The sequence below is a fragment of the Clinocottus analis genome, unplaced genomic scaffold (assembly GCF_023055335.1).
Source record: "Clinocottus analis isolate CAN_PGR_092001 unplaced genomic scaffold, fCliAna1.0.p SCAF_17, whole genome shotgun sequence".
Classification (NCBI taxonomy): Eukaryota; Metazoa; Chordata; class Actinopteri; order Perciformes; family Cottidae; genus Clinocottus; species Clinocottus analis.
This window is the reverse complement of record NW_027175898.1, coordinates 13,462,860-13,488,087: the sequence shown is the minus strand read 5'-3', so window position 1 is coordinate 13,488,087 and position 25,228 is coordinate 13,462,860. Positions and strand designations below refer to the sequence as shown.

Sequence of the window (25,228 nt, the reverse complement as noted above, 5' to 3'; positions counted from 1 at the left end):
ACGGTAAACGCGGTTGTGTGTGTGTGTGTTTTTACCGACCGTGACAAAGAACAAAATCAAATATTAATACAAACATGACTTTTATTTTTTGCATCATTCACAATTCAGGAAAAACAGAACAGCTTCGGGGCTTACATCCAGAAAAATACAAAGACAAAAGCAGCTGTGTACATTGTGAATAATTTAAATCACGCTCGAAAAAGAGAAATCTGCCTCGCAAAAAAGGGTTTACGGTAATTTTCTAAAAATCGCATTAAGAGTTGGCGTTTTTTTTTTTTGCTTCACTGTGCATTTTTGGATTCTGGAGAGTAAAACGACGTCATGGACTGTTAAAGTGAAAATGTGATGCTGCGACGCGTCTCTCCGGTCGGGTTTGGGGATTAAGAGGCTCGTTAAAACACGAGCCAGGAAGGTGTCCCAACCTTCACGGGGGAGGGGGACTCGGCAGCAGGACATAAACATCAGGAGGTTTGACACGATGAACCGTTAGCGGCCAACTTCACCGCGATTAGCGGTCGTCCGTCCTCCGCGATAAAGCGAGATGGAGCGCATTTAGAGTCAGATGCTTCTGGGAAACTTTCATCTATCGACTTAAAACAGACAACAGACTGAAAACGAAAGCAGCGAGGCGCGTGACGGAAACCATAAAGGTCGTATTAAGACGACCCTCTCTGCGAAGCAAAGCATTTATTCTCAGACCAACAGCCACGAACCTGCATGAGAGGAAGGGGAGGGGTGGTCGTTAAATTTTTCAGGGAGGGGCGGGGTTAAGAGCAGGCTGCAGCTTCTTCTAAAAATCACTTATTTAATTTTTTTTTTTTTTCAACCTTTCATAAATAATTATACATTTTTCATGATAAAAAGGAAAGTGTTCATATGCAATCACAATATGTTTAGTGTTTTTTTTTTTCAGATTCAGTGCTGGATTTCTTTCCACGAGTGGAGTCTCTGCTTGAGGTCCATTCAGGATCCAGGTGGCAACCTAGCAGCATCACACCGGCACTAGAAATGAGCGCGAACCGTCGTCCAGCGTCCAGCGTAGACAGAGTGCATTTACACACACGCACTCATCTGGTGAACCTCAACATGCTGGCTAATGTTTCCCGTTTCCGCTGGTAGAGTAGTTCATTCATCCCGCTCACTATATATATTTATATTAAAAAAAAAGCGATTTGGCTTGTAGATTTAACGGAGCGGCTGCAGGAAGACTCGGATCCAACCGGCGCTGAGAAAGTTCCTCGTTCCGTTCCCGGTCCTGTAGCAGCTCTTTTGTCAGTTGAGTTTCACGAGCAGGTCCTCTCCGTATTTGCGGAGGAACTTGCTGTGGTTGTGGTCGACGGCCCAAAGGGGAGGGAGGTGGCGAGGCCGCATGGCGAGGAGGAAGTGCTGCCTCCAGCGGCGCTCCAGGTCCATCAGGCCCTGCAGGCCCTGCTCGGCACCGGCTCGCACCACCTTCAGACCGTGAGGCACGTAGGCCTCGTTGAAAATCCTTCAGGGGAGGAGAGAGAAGCAGTTTTATCAAGCGGAAATCAATCTGACGCGTCTGCATGCCACAGACGGCGAGGAGAGCTCGGCGGTCGTTATCCGGTATTAAACATCAACGATATATATCGACGGGGCCATATTAATCACAGAATGCAACAAGACACATGGAATTAATTACAAAATGTCAGGAATTTTATGGATTTACGTGAATTAATGATTGAATAATTATATTTGCCATTTGTTTTACTCAAAATATAGATATTAGTACATTTACTTGACTTTTATCTGATCATGAGAGCAACAAATCTTTCTCAAGTCAGTGTTGATAAAATATTCTTTGTGTACTTTGATGGGCTGTGCGGTTACTTGTGACTAATTTCTTTCCTGATTAAAAATATTCGATCTTTCAGTTTCAAGCGCCTCCTGTTCTGTTGGATGAAGCAACAGTGCTCGAGGGTATTTTGAATTTTTGGTTCATTCCCATCTTTGTTTTGGACTCTCACTCAAACGCGTGTTCCCAGTTGTATCTCTAGAGTGTTTACGTGTTCAGGTGGTTTTGTTCAGAAGTGAAAAAAAACAAAACAACTTTCAAACTGGGCCGAAACAACCACATTGATGTGAATGAAACCCAAAATAATCGACTGGTTTTGTTCCGTTCACCTCGTCTCCAAATCGGCGGCCTGCTGCAGCGCCTCGTCCGTCAGCTCCTGCTCCTCGTTGTTGTTGTCGAGGAAACTCTTGATCAGAGCCTGCAGCTCTTCCCGCCGCTGCTGCGGCAGTCCTTCGCCGGCGGTGAGCAGAGCCCGAGCCGCCGAACGCACCCGCCGGCGGTCCGAGTCCTCCAGCAGGCGGACCCCCTCCTCGCAGCCCTGAGGGGCGCCGAACTCTTCGGCCAAGTGCTGCTTCAGGTAGCCGTCGTGCACGTTGGAGGCGGCGTGGCAGCTGGTGCAGAGCAGCAGGATGTCGTGGGAGTTGTGGTCCTTCATCTCGGTGGGGAAATGCCGCCTGTACTCATGCGGCACGATGTTTTTCCTGTGGGACCAAAAGGGAAATATGAATTAACCATATCATCAATTAAGTGCATCATTAATTATTAACTGTGAAAATAACTCGGAGCATAACATTTAAAGTGTTTGTACAGTGCTGTTGGCTACTCAGTTCAAACACGTCTGACGAGCCTTTTACTTTTTAATAAATATACAGTCCGATTTATTATTACTATTTTAAAAAAAAGGTACTGGTTCAAGCTGGAGAAATGTAAAGACACGCTGCTTCTCCATCACTGGAAATCTTTGCATTTCAATAAAGAACGGGTCCAGAAGACACCAGAGTGTTTCCCTGAACGTCTTTCATGTCACATGAATGGAGGTTAATTAAAGTGAAACTTATCTAACCTGATGTAGGAATCTTCTTTGCCGCAGACCACGCAGAGATTCTCCTTCGCGGTGAGATAATAGTCCTGCTGGGAGTCGGGACGTCCCGACGGCTCGAACAGCAGCCTCACGACGAAAGGCTCCTCGCTCTGGAGCACTGGGTCAGAAACAGAGATGATGTCGATCAGATCAGAGATAGAAACGCAGAAGGAACGATCACAAGCTCAACAAAGTGTGGAGCAAAAAGCGTTTTTACAACTAGATGAGCGAGTGAGAAATTAAAGAAATGTATTTTAATGTTTACACGTTGGGAGTTTTCCAGTGTACCTCCGATTCCTTTATCTAGGTACCATTTGGCTTTCTTCTTGTCGCAGGTGCACAGAGGCTGACCGTCAGGAGCATGGAGGAAGCAGTTATCATAGAGAGGAGACTTCCTGTAGCAGAGAGAGAGAAGAGACAAACCAGATGAAGTTATACAGATGAAATAAATACAGAAGAGTAAGTATGTAGCTGGCATCTAACCGTTGACATTTAATTCCCAAAATCCTGCCCTGCCGGGTTGAGACAGTTTACAGACAACGATCAGAAACTGATTAATTTTCAGCTGTTGTAGAGAACCATTTTTTTGTGGTTTCAGTAGCGTCGGCCTCACCTGGCAGAATAGCCCACACCCAGCGGTTTCTTCTTGTTATTCTTCCGAGGGTCTGGGACTTGCTGATCTCCAGACTCCGGGCTTTCATAAGGGGGCGTTTTCCGCGTCCTGCGCCTCTTCTCTCCGTCGGCCGCCTTGTCTTCTCCGTCTCCGCGGCCCCTGAAGGGCACGTCCACCAGGCCCTGGCAGCGGGCGGCCAACTCGGAGTAAGAGCCCCCCCCGCTGGAAGATGCGGGACCGGCTTCAGAGTGGAAGTCGAGGAGATGGAGGAAGAGAGCGATAGAAACTTGGGCATCTCTGGCGGCGTACGTCATCTACAGTGAACAGATGGCAGTTTGACGGATGGTGGAGGCGCCGAAGAAACAGTTGGTATCACGATACTCAAGGTTTTAGTCTGAGAAATCATGTGTTTTTTTTGTCCTGTTTATTCAGCAGGTAAATATGGGTTAATACTACAATACCCAGGAGCCTTTGCTCCCTTTGCAAAAGTCAGTCAAAGTGGAAGAGACTACCCAAAATTGACCGTCACCAAACAGAATTTTAAGCTCCGTGATTGCACGTTTCTTGCCCAAATAATACCCTTGGGAGTCTCGTAGTTTATTCCTCAGTTCATCTAAAATACTAGAAACGTTTCCCTTTACATGAAATAATCATTATTCAGTTGTGTATCTTGTGCACTGATGATTCAACCAGGACAGTTTAATTCTCAAAGTCGAGGACGTACACCAGCTCTCCGTCTAACTCGAGGCTCCAAAAACTCCACTTCGCTGCTTTTTACTTACTGAACGACGATTTATTCTCTAAAGCAGATGTGAACAATGAGATGTACGAAAAATGTGAAGCGCGCAGTAATGCAATGAATCACCACCTGCTTCGGCGTCAGTTGATCTGCCTCCCAGTCGCTGCAGCGCAGCTCCAGTGATTTATCTAGAGACACATTCAACAGATCTTCTGCCAGAGACTTCAGGCTGAGGCCATTATTCACCGCCGCTTGCCTGGAAAGAGACAGAATTTAAGAAGTTATTTGCATTTTACATACATTACTTTAAAAAAAAAAAAAAAAAAGACTTTTGGAAATTACTTTTTCAACTTCGTGCAATATTATGTAAATGTGTTTTCAAATCGTCAACTTTTCAATATGATACTTTCTTATTTTAGTTTGTCGGGTTTCATTATTATTTATTATATACTTATTTTAGTCTTGTTTTTAATCTTTTTTAATGCGTTTTTTTTATTTTTGTTGGCCTATTTTACCAGATTTAACTTACACTTATTGCAATTTATATATATATATATATATATATCACACTGGAATTACTTCTTGTCCTTTGATACTTGCTCTCTTGTCATTTTTGTATCAATCTCTTTTACATTTAGAATGCACTTTGATTACAAATCAAATTATGAATAAATGTGCTCCAGGATCTTTTCTAAAGAGATATATATATTCAGGACTAATAAAATTCTCTCTCATCTCGCATATGATAATGTGACCAAAAAAACAAGAGGCAAAAGCCTTCTGCTTTCCATAAACACAAAACAGCAGCACACAGACTGTACCTTTGTCTTAAGGCAAGGTAGCGCAGGTCAACTGTGCACGTCATGGACAGGCCGTAGTCTCGCGTCAGACGCTTGCCATCTTCATAGCAGCCGACGCCAACCTTCAGAATGTGCGGGTCTCGCAGGACTTCCATCAGGCTGAGCGGGAAAGGCTGCTGGCCGCTGCGAAACGCCAGCAGCCTCACGAGGACACACAGGCCTGAACACGTGGCCATCTGCAGCAGGGCGACCGCAGAGGATCGACCTTTCACGGACACCTGCAACAGCCAGCAGCAGCCAGGTCATACAAAACCACGAGCACGACTGAATGCTACAAGAAGATTTTACATATGAAATAATAGTTTCCATCTTTCGTTTAATCTGTTAATAACTTTAGATTAGTTGATTAATTGAGTAAAAAAAGAATCAATTAAAGTAGATTTTACAAAGTAATTTTCATTTCATTCACATTTAAAAGAAATGCCCATTAAAAATTAAATTGGACATTGTAATTGACAAAGAGCGTAAAACCACAGTTTTAAATTGATAAATTACCAGAATAGTTGCAGATTCATTTTCTGTCACTAGACTAACTGCATCTACTCAAACTCAATGAGTTGTGAATATCTGTGTGATTGTGTGCCATCTGTATGAAGCCCATTACCAAGAGGAATAAACTTAATATGTTAAACAATGCATTCACACATAACGTTCAGTGCTGAATCATTCAGGGCGGCCTCTTTCACTTCCTATGTAAAAACATGCAAAAGGTATTTCTTACGCCTTTGATCTTTACCCATTCACAGTCGAGCCCCAGCACAGGGAAGGCCGACAGCTCCTTTTGCATCAGTGGCCACAGCCGCTGCCATTCCTCCTCGGAGCTCACCATTACTGGTTTCACAGCCAGCAGCTGCTCAGGAGACGTTATCTGTACGGGAGGCGGCAGCTGAGCGGTCTGATGCTCCGCAGCCTGAAACTCCTTCTCCGGAAGACGCGGTGTTTGGTCGTTTTGCTGCTCCACGGCTGTGATGTCCTTTTCCATAGGACTCGGTGCCTCTACAGGACTCGGCGCCTCTACAGGACTCGGCGCCGCCACAGGATCGGCCGCCTCCTGGACGGAAGGCAGCCTCTTCCTTTTGGTTCGGTAAACTCGCCATATGAGCAGCCCGCCTAAGGTCGCTCCTAGTACTGTTATGACGGCAGTTAAGTGCCCTCGAAAAGGCATGTTGGCTCCAAGTGATCCTCGGCTGGCAGAAAAGTGCAAATCTAGAACAAAAAGAAATATATAATAATGACACAAGTGGCCTGATCTGCATGTGTAAACGGTGCATTAGTTGATCAAAAGATGATCAATGTTGTACCTTTCCTGTGTCAGTGGGATCCCATGTAAACCTGGCTCTGTTTCTGTGACCTGGACAGGCACTGCATCTCTCTAGAACAGGAAAAAAAGGCAAAACCACACACTTAAATCTTGAAATGTTTTCTGTTTTGGCTATCATGGAGCAGTTAATAAGTAAAGTATGTTGGAAAACATGTTGGTATAAAAAGTATGCTGTGACACAACTGGCAGTACTGAAAAGGTCACAGGTCAAGTTGACACGAGAGCTCCTTCGCCTTTATTCTAATTTAAAAGCACAACATGAACTGAAGCTTCTGTGTGTTTGAACTGCGGGGGTCAAACGGGTTCAACCAGCGCACGCGCAGCCCCCCGAGCTCGAGCTGTCAGTCCACTGAGGTAGTTTTTTTTTAAGCTAACGATAGCGTTTGACCGTAAACTGCGTCATAAACTAAACCGGGGTTACGTTTCCACCTAAAATGGAAATCAAGCTTTAAAGGCAAGACTGATTAACAATAATGTCTGCCTTAATCCCGGTTTTCCTTTCTTGTCTAAAGTTAAACTAACGTTCGCCATGGTTAGCCATAAGAGCTGACCGGTTAACTTGCTAGCATGGTAACTCTGCGGCTTGTTCAGCGCTGCGTCCTTGCGCAGTTACACATATTACCGCGCAGCAAGCCAGAGCAACACTTCGGTGTACTAAGATATGAACCTTTAGGTCTTACCTTTACGTTTTTAACCAATAAACCGCTATTTGCATGAACATTTACCCTTCCTTAATTTTTCACTGAACGGATCCGTGTCTTCCGGGCTATATTTATAAGGACGCCGCCGCACCGGGACGCGGGTCTACAGCCAGCGCCCCCTGCTGGAAGGGCGGAACAATAACAGGACCGTATGTTCCACTGGGGTCGGGACGATATCGTTTCTTTAATCTTAAAGTCTGAAAGTAGTCTAATATAAATGCACCCTAGTACATGTTTTGTCTTCGTTTATTGTATAAGTGCAAATAATTGTAATGTCAATACTAAACTGTAAAATCCCTGGATACTGCTATTCACAAGCATGTGCTTGTATGAGGGCTGCAACTAACTACGCTTTTGTATTGTATTTAAATTGAAGTGTTTATGAAGTCTATGAAATGCAATAAATAATGAATAAATTGTCAAAGAAGTTTTCCAGTCCAAAGTCACATATTGAATTTGCAAACTGTTTGGTCTGTCAAAGTGTTGAAAAACAAAATACTTTTAATTTACAATCAAATAAAAATCCCTGCTTAATTCCTACATACAAGAAGCTGGAACCAGTGTCATTTCTGTTTGATAAATGTGTAAAAAATAGTTTATATTGACCGAATTGTTTCAGTGTCAGTTTTTATTGCCAATGTTAATGTATTTCCTTACTTGTTAGAAATGTTCAACAGATTTAATCAAGAACACAAACTACTTTTACCTTTACCACCATGAATTTATTCAATCTTTTAGCTTCAATATTTCTCCAAAGAAGTGGAATAAAGCAATGAAATAATTACAAAATGGAAAAATAGATCAGATAATAGATCATATTCACAGGTTTGATTTAAAAAAATAAAAACATAAATCAGAGAGAAATCAGACAGTGAGCGATGAAACCATTTTTTTTTTATCTCCCTGTAGTTTTCTGCTGACGGTCAGAACCACAGCGGGCTAACGGAGGTCGGGCCAGTCAGCAAGCTGTCAGCTGCTGCAGCACCACAATTGACTAACTCTGATCAAGGTCACCTGTGAGGTCCAATCATCTACTTTAGTGCTTGTGCAAAGTAAAAATTAATCAACTACTTTAAAAAAAATCATATAAGAGGTGGAGAGACAGAAAATTACATCCTACTGTGTTAAATAGAAAAACAAGATCATTACCACACAACAACAAAAAATAATGACAATGTAGACAGAAGAAGTAAAATGTTAAGTACTGATGTGTACTATAAACTATTAAAAACTGAGCACAGGTAAGAGAGGCAACCAGTTGGGCACCACCACCATTGCTAGGTCCACATTGATTGTTGCTGCAATGATACCCTATTTACAGAGAGATGCTTCACATCCAATCACAGGATGATGCAACAGACGGCAACAAAGAGATTTTTCTTCAAAAAACAAAAACAAACTCAAAAGTAAAGCAGCTGTCCCTTCACAAAATCTCTTTACATCACATTAAAAATTAGCACTGCTGTGAGCTGTGTGTACAGTATAGATTCTTTATAGATATATATATTTTTTTTATGTATAATATATACTGTCATTTCTTGTATACACGAACATAAACTTGTCTCATTGTAGCTAGTCTGTGCCTTTGGCACGATTACTTACAACTCTTCTGTTAAATTCCAAAGCTATTTAAAATATACTTGATGCATAAAAATAAAGATTTTGGCATTATCTCACTAAATTCTTCTGACTGGGAAGTTATAAATGAGAACTTTTCATCTGGAAGCGGAGCTCTCTCAGTGCTGCAGTTCCTCTGCCAGGTGAGAGAGGTCTTGTCCTGTTAGCTGGGAGCACTGGGAGCTTGAACGAGCACCTCGCTGGGTGGCAGGGGGACTGATGGGTTTAGGTGTGGTACAGATATTCCACCTGGTAATGGTGAGCGTGTGCTGCACAGCTCAAACAAAACAATACAGACAATGTTAATGAAATGCCTGGGGAGCTGCAACCTTGTTAACAGCAACCGCTTTTGTTTGTTTTTTTCCCTCCCCTCACTGTTGTGCAGAGTTCTTCTCCCTGTTGGTTCACCCGTTGCTTTTTACTGTCTCCCAGTTCTTTTCGGTGCTGCTGTGCTTGTCCACTGTCACCGAGATGAAGAGAGACCGGGGGACATTCCCCTCTCTTCTTTAGTCAATCATCTATCTGCTCCCCCGACAAAAAATGGCCTCCCCATTGTCCGGTACTTTCTAATCTCAAAACACAGTCTTCAGAGCTGGATCTCAAAGGTCTTGTGCAGCTCAGTGGAGAAGGGATTTGTCGGGGAGGGTGTGGCGTGCTGGCGCGAGCGGCCCTCCAGGGCAGCCCACTGGGCCTCGAAGGCATCTTGCGGCGGCGGCGGCGGTGCGGGCGGCAGGGTGAACGGGGAGGATGGAGCCAGTTGGGACGGAGCAGCCCAGTTGTCTGCCCCGTTAAAGGTCACGCTGCCGTTGGACGGCTGGAGGGGAGCGAGGGTCACTGTGTTGGACTGCGGGGGTTTGATGAACGGGCTGATGTGGCAGAAAGCCTGCGGGTCGTGCTGGGGTGTTGTGGAGGCCGCGACGGGGAACGGCTGGGGCTGCGCGGCCGAGCCAAACACGTTGGCCACCATCTGCGAAGGCGTGATGCCGATCACAGGCACGCTGGGCTGAGGGAACGGCAGCCCGTTGGGCATCGGGTAGGAGGTCGGCGCCTGAGCGTGGAAGGCGGGCTGGCGGGGGGGCAGCATGGGAACGGCAGAGGGAAGAGGGGACATGAAGGCCACCGGGGTAACGGAGGGAACGGGCGCTACAGGCAGCGCCACAGGCAGGGCCACAGGCATCGCCACAGGGGCAGTGAACTGGGCGGGAAGCGTCGCTGCTGCCATGATGGGATTAGACGGCGGGCCTCGGACAGACTTGGTGACTTCTTCTAACCACCGGTCTGCTTCTGACGGTGTGCGTCTGTGGGAGGCCATGGACGGGGAGGAGTTAGGGGGGACCACTATCACCGGAGTAGGCGATGACCAGTTACTTCCTGTTGAAAGAAAGTACACAGAAAAGGCAAAACAAAGTGAGTTATTACTGTTATTTGCAACTTACTGACTCACTGATGCAACGTTTCTGTTTGATGTGTAACGATTTGTCATCCCAGTTCAGAGCTATTGCTGGTTTATAAAGGAACAGTGAGAGATTTTTGCTGATAGGTCATATGTGTTACATTCAGGCAGATCTGTAGCGTCACATTTACACATATTTTTTATATTTTTGTTTCCCCAGTCTGACCACAATTATTGTTTTTTTGCCATGTACGATGAATGTACAGGAGCTTGTATCGGTGTCACGACAACTAATTGACACCCACTTATTGTGCACCTATCATCAAAAACATGATGCACGGATAAGAGGACCTTCAACTCACAGGTACTCTTCGTCTTCATCACTTATCTGTGACATGCAAATGTGTCTATTGAGCCTTTAGCATTTGATTTAGTCCATTTAGCCTCTGATGTGCTGCTTACCTGGCTGTGCTGAGGCCGGGGATCCTGCTGGAGTTTTAGTCCAGGGGTTAGTGTCTCGAGCAGGCAGGGCGGGGGGCAGAAGTGGGGGGTTAGCAGCAGCAACAGCAGCAGCAACAGAGAAGGCAGGAGATGTGCCGTTCACTACAGCAGATAAGAAACAGAAGCTAGTACAAGCAAGCTCGTGGGTCGGCTGAAGTGAGCCGATCTTTTGTTAGACATGCATAATTTTACCGTGCAGTTAACAATATTACGGCGAACACATATAAAGTAAACTTTCTAAATGTAGTAATGAGGAAAATGTGAGCAGGCGCGCATTCTTTAACCGCAAATTTAAAGAGCAAGCCACACAATCTTTGTTTCCTCCAGAGCTGAATGCCAAATGCCAAAAATGTGGGGAATGAAAGATAACGGTTTTGGGGTTTATCTGCAGCAAACAACTAGTGTGTTAGTGTACAATTCCTCATTCTTCTTCTGATTGTGTCAGTTGTGTCTGGCATGTGCAAAACCGATAACAACTTCATTACAGTTCTAAGCTAATGTCTCTCAACATGTATTTCTTTAGCGACAATCAGCTAAAACCAGTTGCTCTAATTGTTTGGCGCGTGATGCTGATTTGTTTTTAATGAATGCTACATAATCAGACAAGGCAGTTAATAGCAGAGCAGCCAAACTATGTGATTTTCTCTATTTCAGATCAAGTTGAGTCACCCCTCAACACAAATCCTATCAGAGCCCCTCGCGCTGCACACAGCTGTCCAGAACATGGTAACCGAGTTTCACACGGTTGATGCAAAGTTACACATGTTAGATATCAAAGTTGTAGAAGAGGCTGAGCAGATGTTACCTGGTGCTACAGGAGACTGAGGGGATGACGCTGGTTTGGGCATTGGTGCTGAGGAGAAAGGGTCCTCAGGGGGTCCGCTGAACGCTGAGGTGATCTGAGTGCACAGCGAGCTGATGCTGTCATTTTCTCCTTCTACCTCAGCGACTGGAGGGGAAACACCAGAGAATATGGATTAGAAGCAAACATAGAATACACAGGCAGAATTCATCTTTGGAATAAATAAAAATACTCAAAAAGTCCTTGCAAATACAGAACGCCGCACCTTAAGATAATGAGCAGGTTGTGTGGAACAATAAAGGAGCTGAGGACGCAGAGAGCTGATCAGGGCCCCAAAACTCACCTGTGTTCTTCATGGGGAAGTCAGACTTGCGCTGCATGGTGGAGGGCAGCTCGTTCATGCGCAGTGACATCTGCCGTTTGAAGGGAGAAGTCTTCTGACTGAGGACCGGGAAGCCTCTGAAGGAGCCCTGCCTGGCGAGAGCCTCGGCCGGTGCGTGCCTGCGCGGAATCACCTGGGGTCCCAGCGTGCACATGGAGAGAGGCGGCGAGGACGAGGGCGATGGGGTGTCTCCCGTCGAGTGCGCTGAGGAGTTTGTCACACTGGTGGCTGAGTTCCCGGCAACCTTCACATCCGTCTCGGCTGTCGAGAGAAGGGCAACGTTCAAGAAATGAAGCCATAATGAACAAACGAGGCAATAGCATCAGCTGGAAGTGGAGTAAACAAAAAGACAGTTTTTAATGGTTCTTAAACTTGCTAAAAAAAAATACCTTTTTTAGCATCCTGTAGCTGCCTCATGACTTCCTCCCGCTCCGCCGCCTCCGTTGCTGTCGTGACGCGAAACGAGCCCTCGCGGGTGAAAGTGGTTCTGTTGGCGTCGAAGGTCGCCGTGACCCCACACTCCTTCTCTCGTTTCTGTTTTCGCTCCAGACAAGCGGCGAAGGCACAGCCTACAGCATGACTGAGACGCTCTCCCTGAGGCAGACGATGCAAAAAAAAAAAGTATGAAATACATATAATGGTGTCATTTACTGAAAGATGAATGTAAAGAAAATAAGGGCTTTCCTGTTAAAAACATGCTATTTAAAAAAACACCATTGTATACACCAAATTAATTAAATGACACAGAACAGTAAAGACTACATAGGACGCATACGCATACAGAGGGATAGAAAGAGTACATTAACATATTTTTTGTAGTAATAATTGACTTCTTACCGAGTCTTTAATGGCCATAAAACAGTGGCAGATCCAGCGCCGCGTGGTGCCGTCTCTGCAGATGTAAGAGAACGCCCTCTCAAAGTTACGGTCCGGAGCGCAGAACGACACCTTCTCTATTGTCTGGTCCAGAATCAGGTCCTGCAAAAACCAGTTTCACCTCATTATCGAATGAGCTTAAAAACTATGGTCGAACTGTGGTTAAGTGACACTCAATCGAGACAATTTAAAATGTGGGCTGAATGATTTCATAGTGAACAAGCTCTTCAATGTGGAGGCCTTTAAGAGAGTTGAATAAAACTACTAGCAGCTCCAGAATCACTAGTCTGCATCCGTCGCTGCTTTCTGATTAAACCATAACCCTGGGAGGAATCCTTGAACATTTCTCTGAAAGCATATTTTTCTAAAATCTAAGAAAGCATAAAAGGCAACAAAACAAATGGAATAGAATAACACAAAAACCAAAGTCAATACAGGTTGCTGGACTTCTAAATTGCATTTTCTCATAAACTGACTCAATTTGAAACACTTAATAATAAAGTAGAGGAAATATAATTGGAATTTTTTTCTTTTTAAATGTTTTTATTTCATAACTTACAGCTGCCATGAACAGTTCACAACCTCTCAGAAACCCTGAAACAGGGTTGATGCAGTACCAGAGCTCTCCAGCAGGTGTCAATGTAACCATTACTGTTTACTCATATCTACTCCTGCAGGTGTACATATTTACAAAGAGGGCCTCTTGGAGGTCATTAGACCAGAAGTACAACAGCTTCACCACCATTATCAGCTGCTGGAGCTCAGCAGCTTCCATCTTCAAAGCAACTAGAGTCACGTGTGCTTCCTGCGGCAGCTCGGTCTTTTTTTTTCTTTCTCAGAGCATGTGATAGAGGGCCGAAGGGACTTATTACCTTTGTTTTGTCGTCTACGACGCGAAGACCGTCTGCTGACACCCACAACACGGCACGCACAGGCTTCTTCCCGGCCTGCAAATAGAAAACAAAAGGGAACGGCACGAGTAAGAAACAAGGAAACCCTTTAGTCTCTCAATGCTCCAATCAATGTTCTCTGTACCATTCATTCTTTGGTACCAAAATCATGAAATGTCAATCAACACACACACACTCACACACACAAAGCACACCTGTAAATAAAGAGAAAGCACCAGGTAAGAGACAAAAGAGAAGAGACAATCAGGAGTGTTTTTTTTTTCTGAGAGCCCACAGTTTAATAAAAAGGAACAAGAAGGTTGGTTTGGGAATTGGTGCTCTGATGCAGTCGACAGTGTTTGGTTAGGAAGAAAACAACAAGATATTTGTGTGTGTGCACAAAAAGTGAACGTCCATTCACACAAACTGTTCATTGTTCCATTCTTGGTTCACGGAAGAAAGCTGAAGGGAAAGAAGCCTGTTAATACAAAACACACACACACACACACAAAAGTGCCCCGCCCTAACCTAAATCCCCCCACCTGCTCAAAGACACATGCATCACTGTGTTTGTCTCTCTCTAGACAAACCCCACCCCACCCCGTGGATGAGTGTGTTTCTTCCAGACTTCAGATGTGATCAAAGGGTGTTAACGTGAAAATTATAATAATAATGCTGATGATAAAAGAGACACACTTACACACACACACACAACTCAATAACTTACTTTTGCAAAGAATCCCTTGAAGAATTTCCTGTCCTGGATTTGGATGTGGTAAAAAAAAAAAAAAAAAAAAAAGGGGGAAGGGTGGGTGAGAAGGGTGGAGGAGATGGGGGGGAGGAACAAGGTATGAAAATGTTACCTAAGAGGTCTAAAAATTGTCTGGAGCCCACAGGAGGTGATCTTATTAAATTTTGGGGTTGTTGTTTTTTTGGGTGGAGGTGAAGCTGTGTTATGAGTGAGTGAGTGAGCGAGGCAATGGATCACGTAGATTCCATACTGAAGGGTGATACTGTGTTTGAAGAGTTACCACGCTGTTCTTTTTGTGACGTAAGTAAGTAATGACAACAACCCTACAAGACCACAACAACCCCACAGCTGAGACGTCACACGAAAAGGTGTCGGGACAGAGATAGAGATGGCGGACCTTCAGGTGTGTGTGTGTGTGTGTGTGTGTGTGTGTGTGTGTGTGTGTGTGTGTGTGTGTGTGTGTGTGTGTGTGTGGCGGACATAATCCCAAATGACACTTCATTCTTTCCCATCTGATTCCTGGACCGAGACGTGGTCATTCCACGGTGGCTCAGCAGACTGAAACAGATTCCCTCAGACGGCAGTTTGACCTCTGAGTCGTGCCTGTGACTATTCGCTCGTCGGTCAGACTCAGGGGTCAAGTTCAGGCCGCTGTAACCGCATAAAGAAACTACAACCACCAGACCCGGCCTCGTCGTAATCCCCTCCTCCCCTGCCCTCCCCTCTCATAGAGGTCCTCTCCTCCCCATAAACTGTGAAAAGAAGTGCCACTCTGCTCCTGTTACACAGCCACGGTGGAGACGGCACTCTGAGCACCATGTTAATGCTCGATTTAATGTGTTAACCAGTGCTGGAGATTCATTTGGAACGAACTAAGTGCTTGCAAGTTGCTAGTGTGTGTTTGTGAGAACAACAGTGACATGCAGATGGTGATAGAGACTGCACAGCTAGTGTTAGTGCGCTATGGTTAGTAGAGAAAAGCCTACAGGGTTTTCGATAGCGAGAATGGGAGGGCGGTGTGGGGGAGGGTGTGGGTATTGGAGGCATTTCTCTGCAACACCTCAATAAAAACCTGCTTAAAAGACAAAAATAAATAATTGTATAACACGAACAATACAATGTCAGATATTCAATGTGTGAACTGGGATGAAACTAGAGCCGGGTAAAAAGCTTTCTGGGCAGAAAGAATAGTTTTTTGAAAGATCAAGGTGAGGCCAACAAGGCAACAATTAAACAACTAAAGTAGGGAACTTTGTAGCCAACCAAAAGATGCTGTACATACTTTACCTCTTTTTTTTATAGATAACCTTCCAATCCAGAACATAAGCTGTTAAATGTGGTGGCACCAGTCATTTCTGCCCGCAAAAAAAACAGCACTAACTGCCAGCAGGACGTGCAATCATGAATGACACTTGTCTTGTGTAACGATTGTCACTGGCCTACTTTGTGCAACTCGCTTTCAACATTGTTCCAAACGTATGACAGTTACATTTATTAGAGGAGAGAGAGTACTTTACCCCTGAGGAATAGCACATGTATTACTTTAACACGCTGCAGAGTAAATATAGGAAGGAGGAGGTTGCCCATAAAACACTTTATTTTGTTTAGTTGAGTTTGGGATATGATTGGAGAGTATTTGTTTTTCACGTTCGGCATAGATTTAAGGAATATCTCTTATAGTCGGAGCTTTTCATAACATGTCTCCCTCAACGTCTTAATAAAAAGCCCCGTTTAATACGCACACTGTCCAATGGACTTAGATCTGTTGTCAATAGAGTGCTGCAGGAAGAAGTCAACACTTTGTGTCGAAAGTCTTAAGAGTTTTTTTGTCGGATGCCTGAAATAAGGTCTGTGGTTAACACAACTCGACAGTATATCCCACTATCAGTATATCCCACTACCCAGCTTTTATGTGTCTTTAAAAAGGCGGTTGCAAGGAAATGGCTAAATGGGAGAAAACCCTTTTTTTTTTACTGGTTGGCATCCATAAAGAGTCTTAGGGTCAAAGTCCTCATGCAGCTCTCTATGTGTGACCCTGAGGCTACTGGGAGAAGCTCTTCTAGCCGCTCAGCGTCACCTGCTTTGGTGCTCGACCCAGTGGACAGACGAAACACTCCAGGTCCCCAACGAGCTCCTGAGCAACACCAAAAAACATTTCCACTGCTACAACACAGAATACATGTCGAAACCTGGGCTATCGGCCAACAGCACCAGGAAGTGACGCCATGATGACAATGCAAAAAAGGGCAGTTTGGAGGTTAATGGTGCTGCAGTGCAGCCTCCTCCTTCCCCCCCTCCCACCCCACCCTATCTGAGTCATGGGTCGCAGAGCTGTGAGAAAACTCTCATTACTCTCCCAAAGGTTGCTGGGAAAACAATGGAGTCGGCTCAGAGCTGTAGCTGTCACTCACAAACACCCGCACGCACGGCTTGACCACCAACACGTGCCCTCCAGGCATGGGGGAGCATTCAGGGAACATTATTTCAGCATCCTCCTTATTCATCAGAGAGCATCTTCATCTCTCTCATCTCCAGAACAACAAACAAACACAAACAGGTGCTGATGCTGCCAGATTGTGTTGGCATTTGCTGATTTTCAGAAAACGGGCCCTCGCCGGTCGTTACAGATATTAAGTGCCTACAGGTGTGGGCCTGGTTCCTGACCAATTTAGTCATTAGCTCTTGAAAATAGAGTTCACTGCCGAGCAAAATTAACTCACTGGCTGTCCACCGGTAGGAATTGGATTTGTTGCCTGGCAACAGTTAGCTTTTTAAAGATCTAGTGAGAATAAGCTGGGATCTATCGGGGCCTCGCTAATTGTACATCTGCTTTAAAAGGGCTGGCCCCTCGTCTAGTCAGGACAATCTAGCTTGGACAGTAATAACTGGCACCGGGGGAAGTCACACTGTGTTCTGCTCTGCTGTGGGCAGCAGAGTCTCCGGATGCGGTACGATAAAGAGTGGTCTGTCAAACGGTTTACAGAGTCCTCAAATAGCTCGAGGGCTGACCCCGAAAAACGTCCAGAATTTGAATCATCAGCAGAGAACTTCATTTTGCCAGTTGAATCATCCCTGTAAGCTGCGTCATTGCAGACAGAGCGTCACAGCACAACACAGCACGGCGGACAGCACACTTTACAAAACTACTCTTGTCTGAAAATCACCACAAAACTAAATCGGAAATGAAGGTCACCTCGACTCGTCTGCGTTCGCAGCTCCGCTGCTCTGAGCGCCGGTGCCGAATGTTAATACTCTTGTGCTATGAATTTTTTAAATTGTGAAGATTTACTGTTTCTACAGCTTTCCCAGAAACTAAAACTCCTTTGTTTCTGTGTGACGGTATCTCAATGTCAAGTCTATTGAACAAGCTAGCAGAACAAGGGAAGGGCACAAAAACAGGGAGGGGCCCGCGCGACAAGGAAACACACCTGGATAGAGAGAAAAAAATAATCTGCACTGTGTAAAAGCTCTTTTCATTCGAATGAATGGGCACCATCTTGGAACACAGTGTGCAACCAACTGTGATTGTTTTCAGGCACATCCTGTAAGGTGAGCCTCTCGGGCACACAGGTGCACGTCCAGGACCAGGGCTCAACTTGAGGCCACTTAGCTGGAATGCAACGGCGGCAGTTACTAGAGGTCGGCCGACAGCGGATTTTAAAGGTTGATATAATAACAACACTCCGGAGCTGGAAAAGCCGATAGTCAGGTCTTTATCGTGGACGAAGAGCTGATAGTGTTGCGTGATATAATTTAGAGATAACTTTTGTGGGGATGAATAAACGCTTTGAAGCCTCAACTTCAGCGTTTTGGCCGTCGCCATCTTGCAACCAATGAATGGAAGAGACCATATTGACTGCTGGGGAGTGACATAGAGACGAGGTAATCGGCTCTGGTAGCAAACTTGTCCCAATAAGCCCGCCATAAAGGCCACTCTATAGCTGTACTCAATAGAGTTTAACCCTATAGCTCTATAGTCTATTTGACTCTAATGTCATGGTGTATTGAAGAAGAATTAAAACTAGAGATTGAGACCATAAACTCATGTTTACAATATTTACTTCGGTAATATATCAAGTGAGAAGTACAGTCATTTTCTTATAGACTTCTATACAATCTGAATAATGTTTGCAACCAGAGCAGTTGCCCCCTGTTGGCCAGTAGAGAGAATGCCTGATAAAATGTTGTGAATTTATGGCTTGAGACTTATAAACGGGGTTCAAGGAAGCCACGTCTTTGCTGGCTAGCAAATAAGGCCTTTCGGTGGTGAGACGGCGAGGAGCGGGGCAGCGGATGAGACGAGGAAGGAAACGTCACGAGCCCGAGGAGGGTCAGATAGTGCCGGCCCGCAGGAGGACAGGAGGCAGAAGCACCCGCCTCTACTTTTGAGTTGGCTCCATTTTGTCCGCCCTGTTAAAATGACTGTAACTCAATAAGACCTCACAGCCCGAGGCTCTGTGTACACCATGCGACCTCATCAAGCACCAGTGTGTGTGTCCATTTGGCTTGTGTGTGCATGTGTGTCTGTGTGTGCTCAGGTTCAGTGTATTCACTTAGTAGGAACATGTATGTTTGTGGGAGTATGGGGTGCGTCGGTATGGTGTGCTGCCGGGTTCACTTCTTCCTGTGTGTGTTTTTGTTTGCACAAATGTGCGTGTGTGCGTGTCATAATGTAAGCTCTGTAAGAAAACATGGAGCTGCACGTGGATGTTCTCTTGTTTGCAAGAGAACAAACTTATGTTTTATCATAACGTTTACTTCGGTAATAAATGGGTGAGCAAGTGAGCAATGTTACCTTTTTACTGTCCATAAAATTGTCCCCATAAAACACTTAATTATTCTCAAGCATGTTCTGCAGTATAATCACACTAACAAATGGCTCTCGGTAGATCAAGTGGTCTTCAACAGCTCATTGAGTCAAACATGCGAAAGGGCTAAAAGGCCTTTAAAACAATTTTATGGAGCAAGAAGAAAAGGTATTGATAACAGGGTGTGAATTCTCAATGAGTCCGGGTAATTTAAACTGAAACTGAAAGCCGATCGCTGACGATTCAAGCAGGAGTTTGGAACTCGTTGTTGGCACCAAAGTCAAGTTTAGACCTTACATGACGTTATGAATGAACTCATGCACTCATGACGGCAGAGAATCAACCTCCTTTACCAACGGGAGGTTAAGACTTGGGTGGAGTTCTTGGCAACTGACGACAAGGAAAGCAATTACTCCATAGTTTCCCCCCCGCCTCCCCGCCCTTGCTCCTTAAACTGGAATTTGTTCTTTTTGCGCAACTCAACCGGAATCTCCTGCAACAGGAAGTACACACCAGTCTATCTCCTCTGGCTGAGACAGCGTACGAGGAGAGAGAGAGAGAGAGACAGAGAGAGACAGTGACGGAGACAGACATTCTGAGGGTCACGATGGGTGGAGACCCTCACTGACAAAACAGCAACAATCAGCCACACCCGGGCCTCGATGTCCAGAGTAAACTAGGCAGGAATGAACAGCGCTGAAACAATAAAAAATAACCAAACCGTTTGGTGACAGACGAAGACAAGCTGCTAAGAAATAAAGGAACTGTTAGAAGGTGTCAGTAGGATTTTGGTGGAAGCACTGTGAAGGGAACTACAAGAAAAAAAGATTTAAAAAAAAAAAAAGTCTGGTATTTAGCTACCTTGTTCCTGGAAGTATGGAGGGATTTTCTAGAAAAACTTACCGTCTTAAGCCGCTTCACTGCATCCTCGCAGATGTGCATGCCTCGGGACTCATCGACCTCTACATGTCCCAGGTACTGCAGGAGAGAGAAAGAGAGAAAAAGAGCAAGAGAGTGAGTAATGCTGGGACAAACCTTTCTTGTGGCTATCTCTACTGTGAGGTTACATTAATAAACTTTGCAATGAGATCGGGTATTTATTGGGTCAAGACTGTCTAATATCCTCTGGTTGGCTGGCGCTGGTGAGTTACACACCTAATTAATTACCATGTTGAGGTCAATCGCAGTTCAACCGCTCCCAAGTTGATCTCTAATTTTGTCCTTGGAGAAAAAAACGCTAAACACTTCCCTGAGAAATATAAACGGGTCGAGTGTATAAATTCAACGGCATTTAATGAGTAATGACTCGAGAACACGAATGCCAGAAGAAGCTGCAGTTTCCTCGTATGACGAATGCCGTGACACACGTAAGATCAGGCCACTTGATCAGTTTCTGCTGATTGTGTTATCTTTGCGGTAGGACAGAATGCAAATGACTGTGCAACGTGGTAGGTACAACATAGTACTCCAAGGCTAGTAAAGTACATTACATTATGATGTGTGAAAAAGTTAGTGGAAGGACATGTTTTCACAGAAATATATAGATATTAAAGAGGGACCTGTAAACCTTCCTACAATCTGTATCGGTCAATATGGTTAATTAACGATTGGCGAATCAATTTCGTTGCCAAAGAAACGTGATTGGGAAATCTCTATCCAAGTTATTTTTCCTGCTTTTTTATTTTCTGCCGATCCGATCCATGACTCAAAATGATACAATCTGAACCGAGAAATGTTATATTGGGGATCAGGCTTGTAGCATCAGCAACAGCTTTATCGTTCGAGTATGTCTACACAAATGTATGTATGTACGATGCATATATATTTACATCATTCTCATCCTGAAGGCCACAAGCCGACAAAAAGATGACAAGCGTGCTGGAGGTTTGACATTTAAAGACTATTTCACTTCTCCATGCACCTTGTAAGAAAGTGAACTTGTGCCAGAATTAATGTTTAACATCAGCCTTCAGGAGGTGAGCTCCAGCCACGTAACAACTCACATCAGGACACAGGACATCGGGTCTTGTGGGACTTTTAACTGCTATTGAATGAACGGAAAAGGCCGCCTCCTCCAGCTCGAACCTCCCTCCTCGAGCTGAAGCAGCATCACACCCTGCTGTGTGTCACTCCAGAGTCACAACCCTGACCGCCCCTGTAGCTATTGTGTGTTTGGAGCCGGAGAGGAAGTCCTTACCCTTTCCTTATAGACACACACACACACACACACCAAGTGATGCTGACCCACGCCTGTCAACCCCCCCACACGCTCTCCGGTCCTGCTATTTTGAGATTGTGACGCCAAAGCCGTGAGTCACACTGTCGGCATGTTAGAATACACATGTGTGTACACACACGCGCACACACACACGTTAACACGCAGGCAATACTGATGCGCGGAGACAGCCGGGGGAAGTGAGGACATTGAGAGCAGCAGCGTCACTAATAGGGGATCATCCAGGAGACAGGGCTGAGGTGAGAGGAGTAAAATGCAGAGGAGGCTTGAAGAGCTACAACAGATGCTTCGTGTAGCATCTTACTCCTTCCTGTTAGCAACTAGCTGGCAGCAGCGATCTGGAGGCTGCAACATTCACATGTACACAAGAAACCTTTAAAAAAACAAATAAATAATGGATATCTCAAGAGCTGTTTGTCGTACATGTGTAGGGTAATTTGGTTGTGAAATATAGGTTTGTTTGTGAGGCAACTCCAGGATTAGTTTTAATCCCATAGTGGGCTCAGCTTGGATTCAGTTGATACATCGACAAGTTTGTGTTATTGTTTCGTCAGTGCTTCTGCACCGTTTGGGTTTGATGAGGAAAGACGTGCGATATTGTATTTACATGTCTCTCTTAGGGAGTTGGTTCTCCAGCAACAATTTGTGTGTATATATATATATATATATATATATATATATATATATATATATATATATATATATATATATATATATATATATATATATATATATATATGGAGGAGCCGATGATAAGGGTCACAACAACGAACTGACAGCCCTGTATGGTTTAAATATTTAACATTTTATCTCGAAGAAATATTCAACATTTTGGGGAATATGCAGCTGAACAATTGGCTTCATACGGCTTGAAACAGCGTACCTGGCTCCGTCTAAAGGTAACAAAACACATATCAGCACCTCTAGCTCAGACGCTCCGACGGTAGCGTTTCACATACATCAATATCAATTAACTGTAGCTGGCTTTGTTGGTGTAAAATACTCTGGATGTTATCCAAAAAGGGTCTAGGAATTAATTCAGGGTATTGGCCATAAATCCGAAAATTGAGTCAGCTTCAATACAATGCCTTACAAACTCCTTTGCAACGTGTGAAAGGCTGCAGACGACAAGCTCAGACCAAACTGCTCACATTCATTTCCATATGAATAAGTCTACATAGTTTTAAAACGTACCAAAGACATAAATTACTTTCCTTCTATGTTGTAGTTGGTAAGCAACGCACATAAGCAATTTAATCTGATTTCCCAGCCATCTCCAGGCTTCAGCAGTCTCAGAAGGCTGACATTTCCCTACAAAAAAAAAACAAATCAACATTTTTATGCTTTCGAAAATCACCTTGAATCGTGAATTGTGTCTGTCACAGCAATTTCTGCTGGAAAACCACAGACAAGCAAAAAACGTACACCTAAAAAGAAAAAAAAGGTGGGGGGGCAAAAAGGCATGTGTGGTAATCAGTGAAGTATTGCGCTTTTTTACAACGCTTGTCAAAGGGCGCTACGTAGCGGGGGAAGCCCTCAAGCCACGACATTAAAAGCTCATTTCGCCCCGTCTTAACTCCAGCACCGCTCCACATCTCCCCTCTTTTTTCGCTCTACACCTCTGTCAGACAACCGTTCCCCTTCTTCACTGCTCTCCCCCCTCTATCGGTCGCTCTTTAGTGCGGCAGTCAGTGATAATTTCACTGCAACTATTCCAACCCACACACGAGTCGACCGGGCTCCTGAGGCACCGAGAGCAGGAGGAGGGATACGGAGGAGTAGCATGGTAGGTTGCACCGGCACGATAGAAGCCAGTGCAGAGGAAATTTAAAAAAAGACTGGTGGAGAAGTATGTGAGGGAAGACATGACAATGAGAGATAAGCTTATTTTCTTTTTGACCACAGTGGCTGATCTGTAATTTACTGACTGCTTACGAGAAGACTTTGAGAGCAGACCCTGCAGCAGTGTTCAGTTATCTGAGTTTAGGTATGGTTTGGTGGTTACAGTTACACCGCAGTAGTTTTGTCTTTGATCCTTTTTTAAAGACATTGAAATAAAACCTGCAGTACTTTAATGAAACCGCTTCACTTCGACAAGACAAATTGGTCTCTTTCAGGACAAACATCAAAGACGATGCGCCTGCTTGAGGAAAGCGGTGAATAAAAAAGGAAATGTGAGAAGACATAGTTAATGTCCATACATTTAAAAGAAGTGTGATAAAACGCTTTGAGTACAGTGAAGGGAGACAATTTATGGGAAGCAGGTGGGGGAGGGAAGGTGTGTGTGTGTGTGTGTGTGTGTGTGTGTGTGTGTGTGTGTGTGTGTGTGTGTGTGTATGGCGCAAGGGGACATTTGGAATACAGCTTAGAGGAGATCTTGAATCTAGGGCATTTCACACTGGCTGAGATGGGACTTGAAGCCATGAATCAACGCACTTTGACACCCGTTCCACATCACCGTACCTTCCTTTACTCTCTCACGGTCACTTCCACCTCCCTCCGCTTGAAATTCTCATTTCTTGAAAACAGGATAAAGCAAAACACACAGGTGCCATCGACACCGTAACCTGTACACTTTCCTGTACAGTAGCCTACAGTTTACATCCGCTGACCAGCCACACGGTTCATATATTCGAGAGAACTTTCTCTTTCTCCACTCTGTGGTTTTCAATTCCCCTTTATTCTGAGAAGAAAGTCTTTCGATCCCTCGTGATAAGAGGAAGTGTACCGTTGCAGTTCTGTTTGCAAAAATGAAAGGTTTTGTTGCCAAAACATGGAAAACTCCCCACTCCATCAGCTGCAGCACAGCGCTGAAGATACATACTGTGTGTGTAGAAAGATACTGCATCGCCCCCCGAGTCGTCTTTTTATTGGTGCAGCGCTATTGCAGTGCTCCTGACTGTGTCATTTGTCAGCTACAATGAAACATTTGCCTTAATTCTGCACAGTTCAATTGACGATTCAAGTGGTTTCGATTCTCTTTGGAGGCCAGAAACCCATCGTGTCTGCATATATCCCACAGGTTTGGGAGACTACAGCAGAGAACCTAGATAAAAGCTATGCTCACAGTCTCTGAATGCTTGTGATTAATCACAGGCGATGTCCTTGGGGAGTCCGGCAGCATGCAAGTTTCTCAGAGGTGCAAAGTGTCAGAATAAGGTCAGCGGTAAACTCTGTGTGTGTGTGAGTTTGCATGTCTGTGAGGTTTGGTATGCAGGTGTGTACATGAGTGAGGGAGAGTCACCTTGACTGCAAAGCTACATTTGCCGCTGCGGACGGTCTCCTCGTCCGTCTGCCACTGGTGCGGTCGACTCGACTCCGGCACGTAGACGTCTTTCTTCCGGCGGAAGCTCTGCCGAAGCTTATTCATCGCTGAGCTCCCTGCGAGTGGTGAGAGACACTTTATTAAGGAATGAACAGAGTTTGTGTGTCCGGGATACGAACCAATTAACGTGCGGTCAAACAGCATATGTCAACACAGAAATAAGCCACTTCCTGTGTTTGATAACGGATAAGAAGCTGGCGATCACATACTGGAGTACCACTTTCATGAATCCTGAATAATGCCTGTAAATAGAAACGCTTCAAACGCCGACATCAGTGCACAAAACAATAAGCTGTTGTCTCTCTGACTCACAAGGAACAAAGAAGTTGGAGTAGGAGTCTTTGTAGCGTTTGAGTTGAGGAAGCCCAAATAAAAAGGGAACAAAGGACACAGACGGCAGTTTGCTGCTGTGCTAAGAGAACATTTTACCTGTTGAATTTTATCAGGCTACAATAATAAATGTTATATGACAATCCAGAATATCTACATTTGCTTGTGTTTGGAAAATTACTGACA

General features: G+C 44.7%; 2 protein-coding genes across 6 annotated transcripts in view; both read right to left on the bottom strand.

Moving 5' to 3' along the window:
* Window positions 1-63: 63 nt before the first annotated feature.
* On the bottom strand, window positions 64-7,194 carry exd2 (exonuclease 3'-5' domain containing 2). Of its 2 annotated transcripts, none has more exons than XM_068580209.1 (10): window positions 7,111-7,194; window positions 6,411-6,481; window positions 5,831-6,315; window positions 5,071-5,327; window positions 4,379-4,505; window positions 3,511-3,824; window positions 3,186-3,292; window positions 2,880-3,015; window positions 2,146-2,517; window positions 64-1,489 (listed from the first exon to the last, which is right to left on the bottom strand). In XM_068580209.1, the coding sequence occupies exons 3-10, from the start codon at window positions 6,272-6,274 to the stop codon at window positions 1,273-1,275; spliced, it is 1,974 nt and encodes a 657-aa protein (XP_068436310.1). In that variant the 5' UTR covers window positions 6,275-6,315; window positions 6,411-6,481; window positions 7,111-7,194; the 3' UTR covers window positions 64-1,272. The 2 variants fall into 2 exon arrangements, with proteins under 2 accessions (XP_068436310.1, XP_068436311.1); XM_068580210.1 differs by having other exon boundaries at window positions 5,846-6,315.
* A 584-nt stretch (window positions 7,195-7,778) lies between these two features.
* The window catches only part of numb (NUMB endocytic adaptor protein), a 37,612-nt gene continuing 20,162 nt past the window's right edge, over window positions 7,779-25,228 (bottom strand). Inside the window, exons 2-11 of one of the 4 annotated variants that reach the window (XM_068580442.1) lie at window positions 24,632-24,768; window positions 20,055-20,129; window positions 14,320-14,352; window positions 13,575-13,649; window positions 12,664-12,804; window positions 12,216-12,420; window positions 11,788-12,087; window positions 11,448-11,591; window positions 10,604-10,744; window positions 7,780-10,119 (exon numbers count right to left, since the gene is read on the bottom strand). In XM_068580442.1, coding sequence (XP_068436543.1) covers window positions 9,335-10,119; window positions 10,604-10,744; window positions 11,448-11,591; window positions 11,788-12,087; window positions 12,216-12,420; window positions 12,664-12,804; window positions 13,575-13,649; window positions 14,320-14,352; window positions 20,055-20,129; window positions 24,632-24,757 — 2,025 coding nt within the window. In that variant the 5' untranslated portion in view covers window positions 24,758-24,768 and the 3' untranslated portion in view covers window positions 7,780-9,334. Of the gene's footprint in view, window positions 10,120-10,603; window positions 10,745-11,447; window positions 11,592-11,787; window positions 12,088-12,215; window positions 12,421-12,663; window positions 12,805-13,574; window positions 13,650-14,319; window positions 14,353-20,054; window positions 20,130-24,631; window positions 24,769-25,228 lie in introns of all 4 variants that reach the window. The other 3 variants (XM_068580445.1, XM_068580443.1, XM_068580446.1) reach the window with 3 other exon arrangements.